Here is a 26114-nt window from a genome sequence, read left to right on the forward strand (position 1 = left end):
CTCTCAAAAAGTGTATTTTTGAGAGAATACAGTTTACAGCCGGGCTGTGAACTAGGCTATGTGTACCTTAGAAGCAGAGGAACATGTGCATTACACAATAGAGAAGGGGGTCACAATACCTCGTGATTTGAAAACTTCTGTGAAGAAAAACAGATTGTAATTGTCCAAGCCAAACACTAGATGGCAGAATAATGCTAAGCATTTGTATCTACAGCCAACACATGCTACGAATACATTGTTTAAATACCAAAAGGCCAACATAAAAACAATTCAAGTAATAAGATATATTTATTCAAACTCTAAATTGACAATAAATCCTGGAGGAATAATATAATTAGTGCAAAAATAAAGTCCCCAACGGACACATCTTTTCACAGTCACAGGGGCAAATACAAAAACCAACATGGTTAATTTTAAAAGACAGCATTGTCCAAAAAATTACTGAATATGCTACACAGGCAACACCAGGCCAGGGTAATGACTTTCTGACCAAGAAGGCCACTCTTGCAGAGCTTAGTCTTTTCCACTGCACAGCACACTAAGCTGGTCATTTGATGAGCACAGTGAATTGAACAGGCTTTTTTTGGAGGTTGCAAATTGGCAGAACATGAGTTTTGTTTTTGGAACTCAGATCTAGTTTAAACAAAAGTTGAGACATTTAGTGATCAAAATAAATAATCTAAAAATGTCACAACCGCGAAAAAAGTTAATCAGATCTGTAGCCATCGACTGAACAGCGTAGCAGGGGCGTGGACCAAACATCAGCAGTATCCTTCAGGTTCATAAATTCAAGCTCATATAGCTTAAGCCAATAACATTTCTGAGTTTGCTGCAAAGCAGACAGATGGTAGTAAGAACTCAGTTTCTGTCCTGAACCTTCAAGGAGACCAAGTTTGTGGAGTGCAAAAAAAATCAAATTCCAGAGGAAATGCAGGTCCAAGCAAGGTGTCAGCGTCTGCCTTCTTCCTTCACTTTCTTATCTAGAACGTCTAGAACATAGCTCAGCTCCACCTGATTTTCCAGTTTCAAGTATATTTCGTTCTCGACAGGGTGAAAACTGAGCCAAGTCGGAACCAGTTCTGCAAGGAGGAGAAGGTGTTTCTCCATCTCTCCTACAAATAAAGACAAACAAATATACGAGTTACGGCAAGGGATGTTTGTTCGATAGAATACTGGCCTCCATTTCCAGGCTGAAATATTTATTCTCCTGCAGCTAGACACACTCACCAATAAACATACTCGCACATACTAGTTTCAGAAAGATGTACACATTGCTAACCTATTTTACATATTAAACGTGAGATAGGCCCGATTGCCCATGTTGGATTGCGCAACCATGGCCATCATGAAAAGTCCAATCACACAAGAAAAGGATTGGATGAGGCTCAAATCCTTTTCAAAGCGGGTCAAGAAGCAGGGATGCATACTGGTGAGCAGGCCAAGACGCATACTGGTGAGCAGGCCAAGACGCATACTGGTGAGCAGGCCAAGACGCACTTGCACTCTAATTGTGAGCTTCACTCTAGTGTGCTCTACTGCCACCTTTTACCAGCACCACATTGAGTCACAATCCTCGCTTAGAGGTGACAATTTGCCATGCCTGCTAAATAAGAAAGTTTCAGATATATGAATACAGTGAAACCCAGGGACTTTCAGAAAACATAATGGACTTTTAATCATATCAGGTTTTAAGAAGTCAAATTCAACTTGAGGCTGTGCACCTAGTCATCTTAACTTTTGCATAACCGATTGAAACAATCTGTCTTTTTATCTTGTACAATAGGGGAACAAAATGTTATATTGTCTATTTATATGCGATTTCATTGCAATGGTTTTAATTAATTGTGCAATAAAAAGTATCTATCAGCTTATGGGAGGGGACGCTTTTTGCGGATTTAACACTTCACTTCCTGTATTATACTTTTTCATTAGCTAATAAAACAGACCCGCGATCAAAGACCTAAACTCCTGTGCCTTACTTTGAGTAATTGAAGAGTGATAGCTGGTGATCGCTCGGTAGCAGGCCACCTCCAATTGCAACACTGGTTTCTTTGCAAGCACAAAGACATTGCGCAGTAGGCGGGCCATATCTGGCAGCCGTGACATCATGGCAAGTCGTTCCTCCTGCTGGAGGCTCCGAATCAGTATAGACTGCATTTTCTGAAATTCGTTCGCCTGAATCTGAAGAGTAGAAAAAGACATGCAAGTCACATGATCAAACTGGAGGTTACACTCATTCTAGCCAGACCGGGGTGGTGGGGGAGAAAGAGGAGTGAGAGCATGGATACCCAATCCAGGAAGACAAATGCAAACAAATCTTAACTGAGATGTCATTTAAATAACTAGCAGACAAACACAAGCTTTCCTTCTCAATGACCAGCTTACGCCTCATCTGGTCTGTTTATCTCTAACATTTTAAGCATCTTTTTGCAAAATGTTTGTTCACACACATGGCTCCAAGGTAGAGAATCTGTACCACCAGGGCCAGGAATGTCCAAGGTACAAGAGTTCTGATGGGGTTAGGGCTGCAGTCATTCTACCAGTGGGGGGCAACACCCAGAAATTAAGACATAGAACTACATTGGCCTATAGGTTTATGAGACCACCTTCTAGGGGTACCTGCCAGTCCTCTTGAAAGTGAGGCTTAGCAGTATCAAGTTATCTACTCATGACAAGCCCTCCCACCTCCATTAGGAGCAGTGACAGTCCATAAGACGTTAATGTCTGACCACCTATATTCCACTTGTATGAGCTGTAGGATTCTCTAGTTGGCATTTAACACTGAAAGTAAATTATTTGGCTTCTACTCCTATCTTAAACAAACTTGGCTTCTACATCTTCATTTACCAGGAGTCAAATACAGTAAGGCATAGGGTGGCAATATAGGTGCTATGCCACAGAGGACAACAGTGAAGTTCACTTTGAGTACATGAGGAAGAGACAAGGTGTTGTGGGATAATGGCCACATTGCCACAGACATTTGCTTTTTCCACAGCTTTAGCAGTTGCCTAATCTTTCTTTCGTTTCTTTTCACATTGTATAAAAGAGCTAGTCTAAGGCCGGTGCAGTAAGAAAGCTGGAACCGTAGGGTATGTTTATATAGGTTGATATATTTTTACATTAGGGATATATTAAAAATATGTAACATTGAAATACCTTAAACAGACCTTATTCAAATTAAAAATAATTTAAACAAATTTTAGAAAATTAGCATAACAAATTAAATGAATGTAACCTGTAAATATAATTCAATGATGCAAATTAAAATACTCCTGATGTACTAACCATGATTGAAGGACTCCTGGTGCAATTGATTACAAAAGTAATGACTCAACAATTCCATAGGTTTTCTGCAGACTTTTGCAAATGAACAGTCTTCATCCCTGGTGAACGTTGTACTTCTGATTAAGCCCCCACAATAACAGTGTCTCTTCACAGGAATCCCAAATGTTAGACTCACCCTATCCTGGAGGGTCTTCGGAATTGCCTTGTGGGCCTCCGAGATACTGGCAGGTGGACCCTCGCTCACAAGGTCTCCCACAGGATCCTTTTTCTCAACTGATCTCATATTTGGACTGATCCAGGTTAGATTGGTGAATGCCCCTTCCAGCTGTGCAAAAAGGAGAAGACAAACTAAAAAGTAGACGCCTTTGTAAAAGGATGATACTACTGGTTTTAATATCACCTTAAAATGCCCCGCTTTTGTAGAAAATATAAACGACAGCTGAAACTCCGGAACTTCACAATGCTCAAAACTGCGAAGGCTTCATTTTATTTCTGCACAGAACTATACATGAATCTGTTAGGAGTTTGTGGCATGGAAGCTGGTGGAGCATTGGGTTTTAAAAATCCCACATAGTCTTGTAAACAATGGGTCACTCACTTCACACTAACGGTTGCACTGAAGGCTAGAGTCTACGCATGAGGAAAGAAGGCACCATTACCAAGTATTAGGCGGTATCAAAACCAATAAGTAAACCGACCAGCTCCTTGTAACGGACATAATAGATTGGTAATTCAGTTTTGGGCACGTTTATATGAGTACAGCAGTAACAAGCTTGTGGGGGCAAGAGTTTTTTTTTTTTTTTTTTTAGGTAAAGCCTTCAATCATAAGAGGAAATACTGAACATAAATCCTGCCAACAATGCACTACTCCATGTTACACTAGAGGAGAAGCTACACCTAGTGAAATGGCAGACAGAATAGTGGGTCTTTGAGAAGCCTTTTAAGCCTGGGCTAGAATAGGTTTTAGTTTACTTTGAGTTATAAGGCCTGTGAGGATGCACAGCTCAGGGAAGACCCTGCAGTGAAAATGGTTCCTCTGTGGCCTCACCTTGTGTGTCAGTACTTTGCGTGCCTTCTTTAGCATCTCCAGAGAAGTGCTCAACCTGTTGAGCTGAGGCGGCTGTGGAAGCTCAGCAGGAGGAATCTCCGGCACACTTTCGACATTAAAACGTGGATGCCAGCGGGTTATGTGTCCTCGAATGATCACTGGTGGATCGAGGGACTCGAGGAAAACCTTTGGGGGGAAAAAAAACAAAAACAAAAAGACAACCAGAATACAAGATAAAAAATACAACCAGAAAACTAAAAAGAAGCATACTCTATAAAGTCAGGGTATCAAGTTACTGAGACCAACAATGGAATTAGACTCAACACTCCCGACTGGATGGGAAGCGGCACAAGCTAGAATGCCATCTGCACGTGCTCAGACCCAGTCTCTATGAAACACTTATATCGCTAGGAAGGTCTATGACAGAGATTGAGAAGAAGAAAAATCTACAGACACTTATAGTAAATTATTCTGTTCCCAGCGATCTCAACAATGGTTAAGTCATTGCTACTCATCAATGGGGCCACAGATTTCATCTGTTGTAGGCATCTTGATAAGTGCAGAACAAACATTGGCTTTCCAGTGATCTTAAATTCATTTCGTGAACAATCCTGGATTAAAGGAAAGGCAGAGTTTCACTCAACTTGGTGCCAAATCCCCTGCTAGTTGTGCTGATCAAAGGCATTAAAGACAAAACACATCCTGCTCCATGCCGATTGCTCCCCAGGGAGGAAATCTGAATTGCCTTCCTACCATCAAGGATGCATGCCTAGCTTTAGTATGATGGACAGAATCTTGGTATACCAATCACTTTGAGAACTTCTCTTAAATTGCCGATGCGCTCTCCTCTCCCAAATACTAGTCCAAGTTGATAGTTTTGGAGAAGAAGACTCCTTACTTCTGCTGAATGTATCCAAATTAACTAGTGATTAAAAAGCTTTGACTCACCTTTCCTTGGTTATCTCGGCTTTTACAAATCCTACTCATATCTCGGCCCACTTTTCCGCCATATTTTCTTACCCTTGTAAGAGCAAGGTGACCACAGCATGCAAGTTACAAACTGTTAGCACTTAAACAATAATATTCAGGGGGAGGAGGACTTTGTGTACTGTTAAATGTAAAATGTTAATCTTTATAAGTATGTCAAATGCTACAAGTTGTCTTGCGGACCAGTTGAGGGAACTTTGCAGACCAGAGCTGCATTGGAGTCTGTAAACTTCAGCCAAAGGGCACCTGACTAGCTTTCGTTTTAGAGCATAGTTGGTTTATTTCTGCCTCTAGAAGAGGTCTCATAGCAATCTAGGTTTTGGAATCCCCGAGTCCTAGGGATTTGCCATGAGTTTGCCACTGACAGATCAAGTAGACAGTAGGTTCGTCTTGCAAATAAATGGGGCATAACATCTGCAAATGTCAGTAGGTTTTACAAATGAAATTTTGAATCTCGATTATGAGCCTGAACAGTGCTTTCCAAGCGTTTTTCAAACCTGCATCTTCCTATATTAAAAAAGAATTTCCCAGACTGGATTTCCAATTTTAGTAGGCTTTCATTCAGCTTTTTTGTAGCTGACCAGGCACAACACCATTAAAGCTCTTTAGTTCTACTACTTATGGCAGAACCGAGAGGTGGACACGGACTGCTGACCACCACATTAACTGGGTGTGTGAAATGTCAGCGTCAAATATTTTTAACGTTTTTTGCATTTTGTCGTAGGACTGATGGTCACCCAGGGCTGATGTAGTCTACAGGGAATGTGTCAAAGTCCCCGCCTCTGCCAAACTAATCCTCTGATCTCGGTTTTATTTTATTCAGACCGAGGACCCACTGTTTCATTCAATGCAATATATGGCCTTACTCTTGATATTTTGAAAGAAAATTATAATGAAATGCCACAGTTTTGAACAAGTTCTATAAACATTTAGGTATAGTCCAGTCTAGAGCATCTCTGTAGCTCAAGAAGCATCTTAATGAGTTGTGATTTAACATAGGCCTGGGGATTATTTACTAGCTGGTACTTTAATGAAGTGCTATAGTGAACATCTAAAAACAGGAAGGGTGCGCAGAGCTTACAACGGAAAGCAGTACATAGCATGATGCCCAGCAAATGGTAGTAAACCAGGCTGTGGAGAGAAGAGTGTGCAGCGAGTGAAGCTAAGATGATAACTGAATAACTTCGCAGTAGTGGGAGTACACAGAACGCGCTTTAAGTTAAGTAGATCACGAAGAAGTGCTAGCTGGCTTGGAAGTGTTAGTGATACAAGGATCCTTGAGATGGTGTGCGAGTAGGGTGACCGGATGGCTCCATGCCACAGAGACACCACTTTTCTATATCATGATCAGATGTGTTGGTCCAATTAGATCGATCAAATGAACTAAATCTACAACTCCCAGAATACACTGATAAGTTAAATCAGAACCCAGTACTGGAAAAGTTCTGTCCTCGAGTTAGGGAGTAATCTGGTCCTGTTGTGCGCAAGGTCTATTAGAAAAAAAGTCTTGGGAGGGAGCACTGTAGTGGAGCTGTTCCTGAAGGGAAAATAATTTTAAACTCTAAATGGTAACTGGCGGGGAATGGTGGGTGGTGCTGCATTTTGAGCAAACCGGGCATGCACAAGTATAGAAATGGTGTGCAAAATATTAGTAGAAGAGGATGAACACAAAGGTTCATGAACACCTGGGCATACTGTACAATGTCGGCAGAGCTGACCGGTCTGGCGAAGGTTGAACCGGACACAGTTGGCAAACGTTAGGAACCGCTTCAGGAGTAGTGCGGCGAATAGAGGTTTCAGTGATGCAGATTACTGCAGCAACAATTCATTGTATTGGTGATGGCTTTTGTAGATAGGCAAGTGAAGTGGGTGGGGGATGGGGAGTATTTCATATAATTGCTAGTTGAGGGGACTACGGAGTTAATACAAGATGGAGAACATCATTTATCACAGTGCAATAATGGTGAGCAGGACCCTTACATATGTGTGATGGATTGTTTATTTTTTTTTAATTGTGCACCCATTGTGTAACATACCTTTAAGTATGGTTGTTCAAATACAACTACAGTGTTTTAACAGCAGAATAAGTTTAGTCATTGGGCAGAAACACCAGCAAAGATGCACAGAATTTATGAAATCCCATTGATTATCCAACAGGTTTGCGGTTATAAAACCATGAATAGCCCACTCTTCTACCGTGGAACTTAATCAAGGATGAAAAATGGGATTAAAGAGAAATCCAAGAGGTTATGGTCTCCTTTTCCAGCTCTGAAGTATTGAGGGCCTTCCAAAGTAACCTTTAATGCATCTTGTTTGAAATCTGAGAATTATGATATAATTTACAAGTGAAGCATAGTAGGTGCAAGTTAGTGGAAGTCAGAAATATTCATACACCGGAGAAAATTCTCATTCTCTCCTGCTGCCCACTAGAGATCAGTTTCGTAAGAACGGCATTTCAATCTTGGATAGGAAATAAAATCCAAGGTCCCACATCCCTTGTTGAAGGGGTAGTAAAGACAGAACACCTTATTTCCCGATTGAACCAGACCTCAAAGTATTGGGTAAAGGGGTCAAGGAAAAAAGTCAGGAAGAAAAGAAAAAGCAGGAAATACACTGGTTTAATGTGCCCTAAAACAGGCTGTAGTTTACTGGTTACTTAGTTGGCGGGGGTAGTGGGGGTCGTCACAATAGGCAGCATGTGGCCATCCAGTCTCAAATGGTCAGAAGACAATCAGATGTCAGATGCAGAGGTCGTTGATAAACGGAGGGAGAAGATAATCTTGGGTTATTGAGGCAGAGGTGGCAGGCGAGGCTGAACAAAGCATTAATCTCTCAAAAGATGCTGTGCACACGAAGATCAGTAAGTGCAAGAATGGAATTCTGGAGGGGTGGAGAATTTGGAGGGAAACAGGAGTGGGCATGTTAAATGGAAATGACTCAGAACTCAAATAGGAGTAGGGTCCCAGGTTGGCAGGCAACAGCAGAATGGGAGGGAGTAACCAAGAACCATCTTAGGTGAGGAGTCTAAAACCCTGGCTACAAAGACCTTAGTAGGGTGATGCACAATGTAAAAAGAGCAGAGTCTAGCTAGTGATGTGGGGAAGAATGCAGCGCAGAAGAGGAGCTAGTCAAGAGGAGCAATGGCATTGCAAATGCAGAGGAGAAACTGTGAAGATTAAGAATGTCCTTCTGATAGTTTGTCAAACTGAAGTTCACTCAAGAGATAATAGAAAGAAAAAAAAGAGAAAAAAAAGACTTTTCTGTTGTACCATATAATTATATGGCGCTGCATCAAAGGCAGAGTTCCAAGCCCACACCCACCATCAATCACAGATGGATTGCTCTGCTGCTTGGTACCATCTGCAGTGACTCAGAACTTACTGTGTGATGTTGCTTTACTATGTTCAGCAGGTTACGTTCAAAGATGTGGCATCGCTCCATTAAGCATAATGTGGAGAACTGCTGCTGCTCATTATTCCCTAGAGGAAAGAAAAATAACCCCTGCTAGTCCAGATCAGTCAAGCACCTTCTAGAAGGCCATCTACACAAACATAAGGAGACTTTAGTGTATAGGGTTGGTAGGAGCAGCAGAGACATACCATCCCCAGCCAGTGGCTCGATGGTGAGCTGGCAATCCAATTTCTTCACACCGTCTTCGCACGCAGGCATACTGCTCTCCAGACTGAAACGATAGGCTGTGGGATAAACCGTTTTAATCTGACCAATGTTGCTCTCTTCGAATGGCCTGCAACACGATACAAGAAAGGTACATTTTATACAGTTAGATGGCGATAGTGAGCTAGCTTTTCAAATAATGAGAAAACCTGTACATATTTATAGATCACCAACCTTCCACAATATTACATTGCATCATGCCATTAAAAAGGTTTTACCCTTTTAGGTTATTTTTGTTTGAACCTCTGATGTAAAAACACTTAAATGTTCATCCTTGAGACTTCCATTGGTTCTTTTTCAGACAATTATATGTTTAGCTATATAGAAGGATTGGTTAGCATGTGACTACAGAAAATACAGTTACACAAATCTACTGAGTGGGCAAGAACCAGCCTTAACCAGCCCAGAAGCTTCTGTAGAAGTGTGTGCCATTCATGTACAGTAGGGTGCAGGTTGGAAGGATGCTCCAATCCTACATCTGGTTATTGTGGACACCATCTCTGATAATCTGGTAAAATAGTAAGACAAGCATTGAAAATGCAATAGGTTTCGCCTTTGATTAAGTTAAAGCCATTTGCATTGCTAATGGTATTGTATAGCAAAGCAAAGGCTTTAAAATCAATAAAAAGGCGAGACCTATTGCATTTTTAATGCTAGTTTATACTGTGGTGCATAATTAAGGCACCTGCACCCATGTCTGTAAAGATGATTAGGCGTGGGGGCAAAAGTGTTCACTCATTTGATTTGGGTCCTGCCCCCAGGCAAATGAGGGAACACTCCTTTGGATCAACAGGTGCAAAACGTGCACATGTGCAAACCATATTACAGCAGAGGAGCACAAGTGTCTGCAACACTTTATGTATTAAGAAAGTTCCATAGGGGAAGACAACTAAGTGCACATTCCTTTTGCGCTATTTGACCACTTCTTTAGCAGCCACTGGCCTTCGATGTCCAGTGGTTGCTGCCAGGCAGACTGTGCATAATCCTATCACTCATGTCTGGGCAGCCTAGGCTTCCCAAAAAATGTCAGCCGGAAATCAGAAATCTTAACTCTATAAAGAGTTTCACACACACACCTCAACAATATCTTTTAATCCTCCTCGCTGATCCCCATCAACCTTTCCTCTTGACTTTCATCTGCTCACGTGTAACTGGTCATGCAACTCCATGTCATCCACCTTCACTATGAGCAATTTCCACCTCTCTCATTGCAATCCCACTGTCAGTCAAGAAGTTCACATTTTCTCTATGTTCCACTTCTCTTATCAATACTTTCAACTTCAGTCACGTTGTCCCCGCCCCTCCAAACTATTTTCATTGCTTTGCCCCAAATCTTTCTTTTAGACTAATCACCAGGGCAGCACCTTGTGTCCACACTCATGAGATACGACGAGCTATCCTCTCACATGCATTTTCTTTGTTAGACTGTACCACCTCTTCCATTACACTTAGTAACACTTAGCCATAAGTGTCTTATCCCCACAAATCAAAGAGGCAAGCCAAAGTCTCTCATTCAGTCATATCTGTATCCAAATCAACCTCACCTACCCACACTCTGAAGGCAAGTATGGCCCACTACTGTCCTTCACACTCTCGTGAGAGGCACCCAAGATATTTGGAGAGCAGTGAAACTACACGTGATCAGGAATGTTTTTAGCCGATGTCGGAATGATGGTATTGTGGGCACAAATGTAAACACAGGGATGAAGTCCTAGATCTAGGATGGCTAGAAGGAAATCCTCAGGGAGAAGAATGTTTTAGTTTGGGTAAATAGAAGTCTAGTTAAAAACTTAGACACAGACAGGGGAGGTATTTACAGAGATATTCTTAAAGTGAGGAACTCAGTTTCGTTTGGGTTGGATTTTAGTTTGATATGGTTATCATGAGTGGAGACTCTTGGATATGACCTGCATATTGGTGTCTAGCTGTTCCATATGTAAATTAGAAATCACAGGGGTGTGGGGGTACCCAACTGTACAGAATATGGACATTGAGCTGTCCATTTGAATGAACTGGGAACATCTCAATAGAAATGAGAGCCAGTGTAGATTGCCACCATTTACCCCAAGACAAGTGCAGAAGGTGGAGGTTGTTGTGCCCTGGTGTGACCGGTATAATACCGCTAGATGTCAAGACGTGCCTCCAAGCAACCATCTGTCGTCAATGAAACGTGCAAATGTGGCCCCACCTAAATTCCCCTTCAATGGGTAGCCCCAATGACCAGATGCACCTGTGCATATTCATTGTCGTTTGGTTGCATATGTTACTGTGTTTGTGAATGCAAACTAAAGTGGAATTTAAGAAGTGCTGCAGTGGACTCTGTTTCCTAAAGTCTCAGAAACTAGAAGATTGATGTGTGGCTCCAAAGACTACATGTGTAAGCACATATACGGTGCCGGTTGATTACATGAGGTTTGTATCAGTCAGTGTATCCTAATCACCGACGCCGGCCTGGGAGCATTGTTTCCCTTCACCCTCATACGTCACGGGTAAAGTTACGCTGGGATTGGCCCCAGCGTCACTGGGTGCCGGGCAATAGGGAGGCTCGCCTGAAGGAAGCAGCTTTGAGTCCAGAGGAAGTGCCTGGTACCTTCCAACAACAGGGGCTTCCCTGCGCCCGCAAAGAAGATCAGAGTGCGCCGAGGACAGGAGAGCGCCGCCGGAAAGGAAGCTGCTTCGCTGAAGGAGCAGAGCAGACTATGTACGTGCATGTGGACAGCCCAACGCCATCTTTGTCCCTCCGTACGCGTGAAAGCGAGAGCACGCCGCCATGCGCGCGCGTGTGGACATCATACACGAAGAGTTGCCATGACAATGGCAAGCTTAGCACAAGATGGCGTCAGGACTGTCCACAGTCCCACGGACACCCGCGTGCTGTCTGCTATGGACAAATGGCAAAAGCAGCCATGTTTGTCCATGCAGACGCGTGCACGAAAGCCCTCTGCAGAAATCAATTACAAAAGGTACTTGCAATAGCGAGAGCAACGCATGCGCTGCTTTCGCAAGGAGAGACCTAAAAAAGGGCCTTTGCAGGATCGGGGTGTTGTCCCCGAGTACATATGAGGAAATTAGATTGTCAGTAAATTGATAGCATAATTAAATAAGCCTTCTTGAGAATGTATAATTTAGAAACCATGCAGGTTTATTAAAAGATTTAAATTAATTACAGAAAGCAAAATATGCTAAGTATCAAAACCAGTTAAAATGCACAATTAATCTTGCATAGGCAATTAGCATTAAGGTTTGTCAAATGCTGCAGAAGGTCTGACACAGAATCAAGTCTCGGAAAAGTTAGATATAATCCAAAATCCTAAGCATGAGACAGACTAACGAGAGTCTGCTCTCAAAGAGTCATGGCAAGGATCTGTCACATAGCAAGACTAGTCCAACAAGCCAAGCTGCCCAAGTCTGGCTCATCTCCAAAATTACACTTTTATAGGAAAAGACAGTAAAAATCAGAGTCCGCATGAGGTGAATAAAATGTTACATAGGCACAAAGTATCAAAACAATATAATTTAACATTACTTGGGGCCATTCTAAACGCCACCCACGAATGAATAATAATTAGTCCCCTTTTGACCGAATGTCATCGGATGCAACAGTACAAATTAGTTCCACTCAAAACGACTGGCTCATAAAATTATTTGATCCACTGAATACAGGTAGAAAGGACATTGAAGAGTTATATTCGGACAGAAGCTTCCTGTAGAGTGCACCAAAAACAAACAAATCCTATCATTCGTGCACATTTTGCTGCGTGCGAAATTAAAACATGGTCTCATACAAATACAAGATGGAGTTGGGCCTAGCTTAGGCCATGGTTGGCCAAAGTTAGAAAAACTGTTTGATGTTAGTGACATGAATATTTTGCACTAAGCTAAGTTTGTTTATTAATAAGAAATGTTATTTAGTAGCATGTAGATCCCTGGTCTATAAAGCTCAAGAAAAAAAAAAAAAGAAAAAAAAAAAAGGAGGAGTTGCCTCACATTACCTAGGCCTTGAACAAAACTGAAAAGGTTTCCCCTCAAGAATACAAACAAAGCTTCCATATCATGCACGCCATAAATGCACAGGTGCAAGAAAGAATTATAATAAGATAGGTTATTCTCAAAGACCGGCAAAGAATAGCCAAATAGTTCATTCCGACGTTCATCTTATAACTGTTTGTCAAGTTAAGAGATTACACCGTCTTATAAAAAAAAATTGAAAAACAGCGCTCTGGAAGAGGAAGATTCTGTAAAATAATCACAAAAACTACAGGAAGTAGGAGGGAAAAAGTGTACAAACCGAGCAACTGAGAAGTGAGTGTCAGAAAGAAATAATTGTCCAACAGATTGTTAAAAAATAACACAAGTAAATGTTTCTCATCTACGGACCGGTAAGATGTGGAGTACTACTGTAAGGAGCGAATGCCTGCTTCCACCGACGTTGGTAGTACATGCTCTCCAAGATCTATTATTTCTGGTCATGATCGCATTACTGATCAAAATTAAAGCCCATCTAAAGATCACCTGTAAACGTGACCAGCATACACTAATTTCTTGGCAAGATAATACCTCAGTTCACCCAGACAGATGGTTCTATGAGGCCTATTTAAAACCTACTTGCACCGTGTACACAAATTTTCATAAGAGCACATTTGAACTTTAAAAAACTGATCCTGGTAAGTTGGAGAAACAATGTTTTTGTTCCATAGGTCAACGAATACATATGCCTGAAGCACTTGTGACTGACAAAGGGGTAGCAAATAATTCACTTTGACAATCTCTTGAAATAACATTTAGTGTTAATCAACCGGTGGAACCTTTCTCTGTTTGGGAACCTTACCAACAACTTCTGTCCTTCTACCCGCTGCCTCCTACTCAGTGCCCAATTTGTAATAGAATGAGTGCTAGGGCCCTCGTCAGGAGGCCACTGCAGCTTGTACCATCATTTGCCCTATCCCGTGCCGCTAATGACAGTACCAATGCAACTACTACCATCATACTGCTAAAGTGTGACAATTCAGACTATTCCAGGCCCCAAAAGCTATAGAAATGACTTGGGCAGCAAGTATTAGTCATTTTCAATGTATATTAAATTCATAAACAACTGTAGTTGTGCTTATCTCTAAATTAGTCAAAGAGTGCCACCATGTGGCAGACAGCTATAAGTGCGGGTGTTGACAATTAAGTGCTGGTGTCGAGCACCGGAAACCACCGGCTCAAATTAAGTACTGCTCCTTGAGTACCTACTCGTGACTGAATGCTTGCAAGGGTTTTACAGTTTAAATCTTTTACCAAAGACCCATATACATTATTCCAGTCTTCAGTAAAACATACCAGAGGTACATACCAAAAGTATTGGTGCTACAAGTCTGACATTCAACATTTGAAGAAGATAAATTCCACATGATGGTCTGCAATGGGGTAATCATTATCAATAGAAAATAATTATATTAATAATCAAATACCACTATAAATTACGAGTTCTTGCCATATCAATTGGAAAAACTGCTGAAAACATGTAGTTATTAGAACTAGCATGAACGTAAGCCGTCTATTTGCACTTGATCCTTGTGTGTGTTTGGCCTCTTCTCTGCCATGCCCCCCCACCCCCTCTGTTTTTTCAGGTGCATTCAAACCTTCGTCAGCTTTACTAGGGTAGGAACAGGCCTTAGATGAGGGTGCAAGGGACTCCCAATTCCACTCCAAGGAGGTCTGACGGGTCTTCCCTTTCATTGGGATTAAAATGAAGTCTCACCGTCCTTTTACAGGGAAACTCATGTAATAAGGAAGGAAGATCGAATATTCTTGTTCCAAATGGTAACGGATCCCCGGGGCAATATTTTTGAAAGAGCCAATTGGGTGATTTTTTTGCAAAAACAGTCATTCCAACTTTACCTTCCAAATGTTTTTTTTTCCTCCAGAGAACAGCCTGCAAAACCAGGGGAACAGCACCCCCAAAGGAAGTGAGTTCTCACTCAACTAATTGATGTAACTAGGTTTACTCTCAAATACCATGACCCTACACTCATGTGTGTGAGCTGAAAAACTATAAGAATTAACAGACATGCCTGGAGAGGTGAGGGGGTAAAGGGTTTTGAGATTCAGTGACAAGGTAAAGCTAACAATATTAAACTATGGCTTAAGTTGCTCCCTAACAGCAGGTGGTTACCAAAGAAAACTAGGACAGAACACCACATGCTGCTGAATAAAGCATGCCCAATACTGCTCATAACGAGTTATGGAGGATCTGGCAGCATAGAACATAATATCATATGGTACTAGTATAGCTTGAAGCAACCCCTTCACACACACCTTCTCCCCCCAAAAAAAACAGTCTACATCTTTTCAGTGACTCACTTGTGCATCATGTTCTGCACACCCTGCTTCACCTTGGCAAAAGTCACAGTCTCACATTGGTTGAAGAGACTCGTCACAATGGTGTCCATGCTGCAAAACATCTGAGCCAGCGCTGTGTACTTGTGTGGCAAGGACATCCCCGGGGTCACATCCTGGGTCACAGTGTGGACGCGTTGGCAGACTAATGCATCATCAGGGACAGGACTGTGAAGACAGAAAGAGAAAGTTATGACAGAGGAATATGCATTACTTTTATCATTCTTTTATGGATATTATATTTGAATAAAGTGATATTGAATTGAAAGAGGAATATTGCATGGACAGTGTCAGCAGTAAGTGAACGAGCCACGAATAAGGGCAGTTATGCGTCCAACATCTGCCAACAAAACAGCAAGTTCATTAACAAGCAAAGTGAGATGTCCAACAATGGGTAGACTCCGGATTCCACCCTAGTTCCAATAAAAGCTCAACAATCAGCTTTAAGATACAGTGCATGTCCAACCTTAGTATTTGATGAAACGAGCAAAATGCATGTTGTATGTCAACTTCAACCATCAACGCTAGATCTGCGGAACCTTAGCTATTATATGCAGCTAGTCCTATGATCAATTATAAAAAAAGAAAAGCCACATCAAATTCAGAACAGCTCAAGAACAGACAGAGAAACGCTCTGCCCACCCATGCCCCCCACCGTTATTCGTAGTTACCTCCTGGACTCCTTCACTGCTTAACGTCCCCCTAGCAGCACTGACACAAGGAAGCAGCAAGAGTACTCCATTGAAAAATGATCCCCCCCCACCTTTGCACGCAATCGTAAAGTGCAGGGCACACACCACTGAACACTCGCCTACACCCCAGCCCGTAACGCACAATTTTCGCGTAGCTGGTACAGCCATTCACCTTCCTCCACTAGGCAGCAGCCACAATTGCCACCTCCACACCTTTAGCTTGTACTGTGCCTGGCAGAACGTAAAACACGATGACTGAATACCACAGCATGCCAGAGGGCATGCCCCAATGATCTGTTCATTTATTGTCAATGTTGTCCTCACAATTTGTTTACAGCATTAACTGTTTACTTCTGCAATCACAAAAGCCGGTACTCCAGATATATTATGACATCCTAGCAGCCGAAAGGTGTCCCACATTTGTACCAATGCCATATTCTCCTGATGACAAAGTATTGTACTCACTTTCGTTACCAAGTAGTGTGTGTGTCAGCGTTGAAGAGTTGTGAAATGTTGGACTGTTTTAAAATAGTCTCCCGAAAATACAATAAACAGATATAAACAAGAACAGAGAGAGAGATAGCGAGATAGCTCACACAGACAGCCAACAGCTTAAACTTGCAGCCATCCAGGGTTGATAAAAACAGGCATCAGTAAGTTGGTCAACTCGTTAAGTCAGGCTGTTTCAAGGTCCAACCCCATGCCAGTAATCAGAAAAGCAATTCAATGTTACTTGACAGCCATCTAATAAAATAGCAAAGATGGGGCCCTTGCCGCAGGCCTTGGAGCACCTGGTCGAGAGCAGTTGCACACTTACCCATACCAAGCTTGCACCTCATCCCAATCCACCCCAAACTACCCGACCCCTTCTGGTTAAACGCTCCTTACTCACTTTTCCTCTTTGACTTGGGATCCCATAAGCTTGGCTTTCTTCTCTTTCGATTTCCACTCCTCCTCCTCCTCCTCCTCTCTGGCCCTCTGCTTCTTCTCTTCCGCAGCTTTCAGCTTTGCAATATGTGTGTCAATCTGCTGCATCCGTTTCAGGCAGCCTTGTCGGTCCAGCAATTCGAACACAGGCCGAGGTGGCAGCCACTGTTCCCCAGTGGCTTCCTGTTCCAGCTCTTTCTCCTTTCTACATTTCCATTTCTTCTCTTTAGTTTCACACCCCTCCTCTTCTCTGGCACTCTGGTGCCCCTCCTTCATGGCTTTCGGCTTTGCAACATGCATTTCAACCCGTTGTAGTTGGCCCTCGTGATCCAGCAACTGAATAATAGGACGGGATGGCAGACCAGCTTCTACCCTAAATTTCTGTTCCCGCTCTTCGGCTCGTTTTTTTTGCTTCTGCCCTTCCTCTATGGCTTTCTGCTTCTGCTCTTCCTCCATGGCTTTTAGTTTCTGGACTCGTGCCTCAATCTCTTGCACCCGTTTCAAGCAACCCTCCCGGTCCAACAATTCAAAAGCAGGCACTGATGGCAGACTTTGCCCTTCATAGGCTTTCTGTTCCTCATTTATCTCCTGTTCTATCTCCTTGGCTTCCCAATTGATTTTCCCCTCCTTGGATTTCCAGTGACCAGCTCGTTTCAAGCCATCAACAGATTCTAAGCCCTTATTGACAAGATGCCTTGGCAAATCATTGAGGTCTGAGACATAAGGCACAGGTGTCAAAGGCAAATGGAGTTCACGACTGATTTCTTGGAGTCTTTTCAAATGCGGTTTCAGCTCTACCATGCTTTCCTCGGGCTGTAAAGGAAACGTTGGATTGAGACATTTATTGCCAGCCGATACACAATAGATCTATATGGCCTACCTGGAAGGGCCCTCAAATATATATTAAATAACTTCAATAAAGTGTATGCCTGTTGTGTACCACTGTGCCTACAGAGGATTGGTTTTATTTCCAAATTATGGATGCAAATTTGAAAAAGTAAGAAGTCCTCTTCCCACCAAACAAAAGATAATACTTTGAAATGTGTTCATTCTTCACAATATTCTATTTAGTCAAATTACTAAGTGTAGTAAACTAATGACAGCCCGCACCCTTGTAATGACGACACTAGACTGCTAAATTGGTCACAACATTGCACCTTGACTCATCTGGGAGACTAGGAATTATTCATCATGAAATGTTGTGCAAGTCATCTCGGAAGCAAAATTTCAACAATGTTTTGACGAAAAAAACTATTTCATTCAGCCTTCCACATGACAAAACACACTCAGCTGAAACATTATAATAAACATACATTACTATACTGGGCAGATCATGCCAGAGATGGAGCATCAGTAGGGTGACCGTGGACCTTAAACTCGAGTGACATACTGTGTTGGATGCCAGTGGTGGGTTCACACTTTCCAACATTTTATGTGCTCTGCTCTGATTAATACATGCACTGTACTAGCTATACCAAGTGTGGGGAAAACAATCGGTGTGTATGTGGGAGAGAATGCAAGAGTGAGACAGAAAAAAAAGATCAGTGTTTGAGGGCAAATAAAAGTGTGGTATTGAACATGGTTCAATGTCAGCTATAAATTTTAGCAGGAACTTTATTCTGAAGTGGATACAAGTATTACAATTAATTTCAGCAGCCTCAGACAAATTGGTCTGCTGTGCAACAGCTAACAAACTTTTATATATTGGTCATCAATTTAAGACACGTTGTAGGCAATGAGACGGAGGCACTTGTGAGAGACCGTACAATGCAAACTCTGAGCAACTTAGTAAAAGCTTTGCTCTAACTCCAATCCTCATACCCAAGAAGGGACCACAACAGCTCATCCAGATCAGATCACATGATGGATATACCAGCTTAATAGGAAAAATAACTACAGTGTGAAGTTTGTTTCCCTAGGTTTTACACATCAAACGTTCCAGCCAGAGGTTAGATTTAACTTTTTATTGTTTTAAAATGGAAAAACTCACTGGTTTTTGCTACGAAATCCATATCTACATGTGTGGGTGACACATGCTGTATTTGTGAGTTCTGGTATGAGGGTGTTTGTATTTGATGTGGGAGAGTGCATCTAGGGTCTACATGCGTACACTCGCATTATGCCCACAGTAGATGTGGGTAAGTGTATCCAGGCCAAGTGGTGGGATTTGGGTTTTCCATGAGGCCTTATCTCTGGCTTGGAGTCAGAGGTTAGTGGGCAGTAACCATAGCAGGTACTGTCATTCATCGCTGGTGTTACTGAACCAGACACTACTGAACGCCAACTGAGTAACCACATTGCTCGTGTTAAATGCTTGACTCTCAAAGGAGTACGGAAGAGGAGCAGTTGAGACTTAAGAAAAAGGACGGGAGATGGTTTGGAACAGAGATGCTATGTGACCAGTAATTACACTCAAACTACAAGTGCAGTCATGAAAGAATACAACTATTTACAGATGGGAACAAGGGTGTTGGATAAAATAATGATGCAAACCAAGCAGAAGAACCTAGAGCTTTCAGCAGCCCAGATGGGACTAAAATACTGCTAAGCACTACAAATCTATATACAGATCTAATTCTAAGCAACAGGGAAAGGTTTGGTGTGAGAGCCCTTATGTGTTTTAAGGCTTACCACGATTGTTTACTGTAGCTATTGAACGAAGCAGAGGTAGCAGGAAAAATAGACAAAACCTCAAGCTAGCTCCGACAGCATTTTCTAACTTCAACAACTTGTCGGATGGTGTCAATATTTATTCTTCCTTGGGAAGCAAAAGTGGGAAAAAAGGATAACAAAAACCTGAGCTTCACTTAGATTTGAAACATTCCAAGTCAGCACATATTGCATCTCCGTGGGTTTTGCAGAGCAAAGGAAAACCAGGGGGAGAAACTGGTATCAACCGATTATGCTGGTGTGCATTTACTCCGATCAGAACTTCAAGTCCTTAAACATACCAAGGACAATATGGAATAGGAGCTCCGGTACCTTGGTGGGAAGAAACTGGCTGGTGGGTACCAGGTATGAATATACGCCCGACATCTTTAGAGTTTCTGGGATGGCACCTGGGTATCACGTGCATCCTGTTATCCCAACTGGTACAAAGAGTCTGAAGAGTAATTACCACTTTAAGCAGGCAGTCAATGGATGCTCCCGAGACATCTTGCGCCCTACATGCAACACACATGATTGAGAGGCTTTTGTAAAGACTGTAGTTATGGGACACTGTGCCAATTTACTAGAAACCATTTATTTTCTGAAAGAAAGCCTGGTAAATTGGGCATCCTCTTCAAAACTAATTCAAATAGATGATGAATTCCACAGACTTCTATTTAAAAACATAAAAGATTCTAACATCATAGGCAATACAGAAGACTATATCAACTTTGAGAATTGAGCTTATTACAAACATGCCAGTCAAGTCATTAAAAAGGCTTTGGATATCCTTCCGGTTTTAGTACGAGATATCAGGAGGTGTCGCCTATCTTCATTCATAATAAAAAAAATATTGATGTGCTACATATTTATATCCATTAATTTAGATCTATTAATATGTTCTAGCTCACTGATCCTTTTCCTATGGTTTTGCAACAGCCACCCTCACAATGACCTAAAAAGAGCAATTTGCATCTGAATGTAAATCTTTATGATGAAGAGGGATTGCTTTTTATGAAACATTCAAATTTAGGGTGTGGCCTTCTCGCTTTAGATTGGTTATATTTTCAGATTTATTATCTTCCCCACCCCGAATCTTATGCTTTGAATGTAAGTGAGAAAAGCAAAAATGTGTAGGGTAGGTTGCTTGAATTAGTCACTTAGTTTTTACAGTGGAACACATTCCATAATTTTTTGCTCATAAAACAGTGATAAACCATGTGCAAATCAGCATAGGTCTGATCTCACCATATCTGGTGTCCGGTCATCACCTAAGATAGAGCAATTATTCTTTTTTGAGTTAAACATTATGGTAACAAAATTGACATGGTCAATCGCATGTGCTGGTAAAGGGTTACAATTCTACAGGAGGCAGTCCAACTAATTGAGTTCCTGTGCCCTTTTTGGGTCCTGTGATTAAGAGATTCCTGGTGGTATGAGGTAGTCTATATTTTTGGTGAGAGTAGGTCCCTAAAAAATGGATTCAGGTGTAAGTAAAGGAAAAAAAAAAAAACGTGTTTCGGCAGAGTGCGCTTTTGTCCCTAGCCAGACTGGGTCAAATAGGTTTTACTGCTGAAACATTGACAACAATGACACTAGTTTGTGATTTAGGTCATCCTGAAAAATAATCTAAAACACACATTTAAATGCAAATTTATGAACAATTTGGTGGTGTTCCTGCTGTGCTGTCCAAAGGGTAATTAAATATGCGATTACATGTACATTGAAATATTTGTTAGCAAAATTCCCTTCATAAAAAGTGAAATAAACATATGCCAAATGCATACTTTATAGTTTTAGGTGTGTGGAAGAGAAGCAGAGGCAATAGACAAATCTTTCACTATGCTGAATTGCAATCAAAATACAAAGTGTGTTCCTTAGGAAGGCTGGTGAAGTGGTAGAATACATTCTATGCCCTACATATAGGGGTTTTCTTCGTCCTAAATTGATGGACGGTCGTGGTTTACAGGAAACTTGAATTGTACACCATAGTTCAAGCAATAGAGCAAAACAGGGAATCAAAACATCACAAACACTTCCATAGCTCAAACCAATCAGGCCCAACATCACCACTAGGCCACACCAGTCTCAATTTGCAAATGACAGCAGTTCAACGAGGAGTGGTCATTGTCCCTGCAATGCATGTTAAAACTCTGCAGGGACATCTGCCTTGACTCCTTAGCGCACAAAGTCTTACAGAGTCCAAGCACTTAGACTTACAGTAAACGAGGCTTCATAAGCTAGGCTAGAAGGTCATGGGCCCCCTAACTTCGATCAAGCAGGTTTCCCTTGGACACCACTGCCACCCGGCATACAACTTTTTCCAGATCTGCCCTAGTTTTACAGTCCGGTTTAGTGAATTCATGATTAAGCAAACTGGCCTGGGTTATCCGGTGATTAAATAGCTCACAGATCTACATGGACTCACCGTCTCATGCAGAGCATGAAGGCGCTCCTTCCACGGGCTCCGCCATATTGGTGACAACATTTCATTCACAACGTTTTTGGAATTCTTGTCCATTAATATAGGCAAAGGTTTGGAGTGACGCTGAGCTGTCCTGGAGGGGGGCTACTGAGCTGTAAGAAGAGTTACCCATTAGACATCAGCGATGCGCTGTACAAACTGTTCACAACCGAAGGTCAGTGCTCACAAATATGTACTGGAAGGAGACAAACTGTGGACCAGGAACAAACTGCCCAGTGACAAAAGCATAAACTCAAGACTTACAAGTAAATGAACAGAGTTTTTTTTTAAAAAAACAGTGTGTACAAAACAGACTGCAAAACAAAACAAAGTCAAAAGTATTTCATTACACCTGCATGGCAGTCACTTGCCCACCACTACAGAGTTGATTTATTGCTCAGTAAGTACAGTTTCTCCAATAGTATTCTTCCTTCTGTCTCTGCGCTCTCAAAGTATGCTGTTAAAAAATAATATAAATGGGTGTGGCATTGCTTTCTGTACTTTCTTGCAACCCGGCTGTCACCAGAAGAATGAGCTTGGCATAGCCTCAAACAGCTAGGAGTATGACTGGGCGAGGCAGTAGCGACATGATTTTTTTTCTTTCCAGTTTTATATAGTGCAAACTCGACTCGAAGGTACTGGAGCACTTTACATGAGCACCAGTTACCTTACACAAGGATATATTAATTCTTTCAATTTTAGTAGGCATGAGGAGATTGAGCGATTTGCCCAGAATCACAGGATGTTGAGGCGAAACCGAGACTTGAACCCAGTTGCCCAGTTCCAGAGTCGGCAGCTCTGGCCGTTAATCTTCATGCCTCAAGTTTCACTCTTCCTTGTCACAGATCTGAGTTCCTACCCTGCCCAGTCTCCCTTGACTTATTTGTCTGCCATTTTTGGTGGCGATTATAGGGGGGTGAGGGTAAAGCATGGGACATAAAAATACACCAAAAAAAAAAAAAAAAAACAGACTATGCAAATATGAGATGTGGAATTCAGGGGTGGACAGAGAACACCAACATATTAACATTAAAGTTTGAGAGACAAGGAAGAACAACTTTCTCAGGCACAGTTAAAACAGTACCACACAAGACGGTAACCAAACTCTTGCAATCTTCTTAAGCCTTGTGAAAGTGCCACAAGAAGTGGAACCTCGTGAAAAACTCAAACCAGAGCCAACACTCAGGCAGAGACTGAAGAGGAAGGTATCGTACAGTCCGTTACTAGGAATGAAGAGGATTGTAATAGTTGAGAGAAAATCAAACACATGAACAAGACACTGTAAGCTTTCCTTAAGTAGTTACTCATAATTCTAGATAGAATTGACCAGGTGATCAATCAAAAGTAGTACAGAGAAGAAGCATACACAAGGGGAGGCAAAATTGATATTGTCCTCTTCAAGATCACTTTTACATGTTAAGATAAGCAATAAAAACTAGGATGACAAATTATACTATTTTTTAAATCCTAAGCTGACCTTCAGGAGAGGATGGCAGTTTTGAAATGTGCAAATTGCACTGCAGCGATAAAAGGGGGAATAATTAAGCACCCCCTAGAACAGGTCCGGACACCCAGATAAGAGACAGGTTGACATGCAAAATGAAAAACATGATGTACTTGATAAAATGCACTTTTGGAAAAACATGTGCGTCAGACCTCATAAGCAAATAAAAGAATAGTACATAAATGTAACAATAGAGATGTAGGCTCAAGAATCCCCTGGTAAGATCCGTTATGTTCAGTCACACACCAGAACAACGTTCTCTTCAAATCTAGGAGTTGATTGAACCATCAGTACTGGGAGGTGATCAGAGAAATACACTTGAGAGATGGTAGAGGTGACTGATACATTTCTGGATAAATTAGTCCAAAGTGACTTAAGAAAACGAATCCATCATGTTATTTGTAGACAATTCTAAATGTACGAGTTTGGTACAGTCAGTCGGAAAGAGTAACCAGCATTTACAATGCAATGGTCTCGGCATTGTTAAAGTTGGAGCTATTGGCATTGCTCATGACATTTTTGTTTATGTTTTTGTTTTTAAAACATTTAAAGAAACTGCATTGTTATTTACAATGTCAATAGCTTAATCACTCTCAAATGCGAGACCTATTGCATTTGCACCCACACAGAGCCACACACACAGAGCAACTCACACACAAATAGAGCCACCCACAGAGCCACCTACACACACGCAGTAGCCCACTGACCTATTTACATTATGTGGTTTTCCGCGACTGTATAACATCGGCACAGCTGGCTTTGTAATCTGAATTGGCGATGTGCTGGAAAGGCTCGAGTGACGTACGCGTTTCAGGCACGACGCCAGGCCTCTTGGCAGTCAGTCGGAAAGAGTAAAAATTACAATGTGATTAATCTGGTTGAAAACAGATTGCGCGGGGGAGGGTCTAGAGTGTAGACCTACTGGAAAAGAAGTGTCCCATAAGGTGAGCTACCTGGATGAATGAGAGCTGTTATCCATGTGTAGGGAGTTGAAGAGAATGTTAAATGGGAGGTACATCATTGCATTGGATGTGGAAACAACAAACATCAGCAGTGAAGATTTAGAGGAGGTTTTAGGTCATCAAACAATTAGCTATTAAATCGGGTTCTCTGAGTTAAGAATGTTACCAATGATGAAAGGATTATTTTGAATCTCAAAAAGCGCAGAGGATGATTTATGTCTCAGAAAAGGAATCAGGACATTGATGCAGCCATTTATTTAATAAATGTTTGGCTAATTTGTAGGATAACTGCAATAGGAATGTACAGCTGAACAATCAATGTTTCTCCATCATCAGTATATAAAGACTGACAAAAATGATAGACATGTGTCTGCAGCATGGTTGTCGCAATCTTAGCTAGTGGCAAGAGGGTCGATTTTTTTGATACCCCAACATGTGGAGTGAATCCCAAACTACATTTGAGGCAGTGGACTGCCACTAGCTAGCTGTTTGATAATTCAGTCAACTGTAGAGAGACTAATTTCTCCTCCGGAAATAAGTGTTCATTTTCAGAAATCCACAAAGTGACCATGTCAAATGAGGACGATTTTGGCTCGTAGCTCAGTTGAAAATGTGTCATCCCCAGCACTGCCACCTCTGATCATCACAGATGATGTACCGAAACAAAATGGCAGCCAGTGAAAGCTGGAAACGCCAACATTGCCTCAAAATATTGGTAGGATTTGAACAGTGGACAGGCTTGATGGTTCAAATTGTCCTGGTTTCAGGTGTGATCTCAAATGTACCCCTTAATCTACAATTCTTGCAATTAAAAAAGTGATGTTAAAGACAAAAAGTCTGGTGTTGGTTACCAGCCTTTTACCTTTGCCACACTTTTTGCAAAACTTTTTTGGAGCAGACAACAGACCTGTGACAATATATAGGAAAAAGTGTCTAAAAGCGAAAATATTTGTGGGTGTCCTAAAACGTACACATTGCTGTACAAGTCTGTTACTGAAAGGAACTACTTTGTGTGTGAATGGGCTCCTTGTGAAAGAGCAAAATGCTGTCACTCACAGTAAAGGTAACCAATAGCTCAAGTGGGTTGACCCTCATGCTCTACGCTGTAGTCGAAAAATGTTAATGACAACAACTAACAATGTAGAGGACTGACTAAACCCCTATAAATATGTCCCATATAATTTTAGTAAAATTAAATGTTCTTGGATAATGCCAGACCTAAAAAAAACTGAGCAGGATAGAAGTCTCTCTTTGACTTGATCAATAGAATTGGAAGGATGTCTTTCAGGCTCAAAACCTAACCGTCCTCACTATTCCTTAACTTTAGTATCAAGAGTCTAAAAGCTTAAAAACAGTTTTAGTTAAAAGTAGAAGATAGCTCAAAGAAACCTTTTTTGCTTTGCCTAAATTATTATTATTTTTTTTGAATCAGATTTTTAATTTAGCTTCAAGTAGCAGGTACAAGCTATAGAGGAAGTAGTTCTACAAGAGTGGTGCTCCTGCTTTTGCCTCCTTGAGAACTCTAAAAGTAAATGCATAG

General features: G+C 41.6%; 1 protein-coding gene across 5 annotated transcripts in view; it reads right to left on the reverse strand.

Annotated features, from left to right (window-relative positions):
• Positions 1-269: 269 nt before the first annotated feature.
• Positions 270-26114, reverse strand: part of LOC146776419 (DNA replication factor Cdt1-like) — a 33842-nt gene continuing 7997 nt past the window's right edge. For all 5 annotated transcript variants that reach the window (XM_085637778.1, XM_085637777.1, XM_085637775.1 and 2 more), the window contains 9 exons: positions 22073-22221; positions 16961-17808; positions 15341-15544; positions 8920-9065; positions 8702-8799; positions 4334-4519; positions 3461-3610; positions 1980-2181; positions 270-1112 (listed from right to left, as the gene is read on the reverse strand). In XM_085637778.1, the coding sequence (XP_085493904.1) occupies positions 949-1112; positions 1980-2181; positions 3461-3610; positions 4334-4519; positions 8702-8799; positions 8920-9065; positions 15341-15544; positions 16961-17808; positions 22073-22165 (2091 nt within the window). In that variant the 5' untranslated portion in view covers positions 22166-22221 and the 3' untranslated portion in view covers positions 270-948. The remainder of the gene's footprint in view (positions 1113-1979; positions 2182-3460; positions 3611-4333; positions 4520-8701; positions 8800-8919; positions 9066-15340; positions 15545-16960; positions 17809-22072; positions 22222-26114) is intronic.

Source organism: Triturus cristatus, chromosome 12 (genome assembly GCF_964204655.1).
Source record: "Triturus cristatus chromosome 12, aTriCri1.1, whole genome shotgun sequence".
Taxonomy (NCBI): Eukaryota; Metazoa; Chordata; class Amphibia; order Caudata; family Salamandridae; genus Triturus; species Triturus cristatus.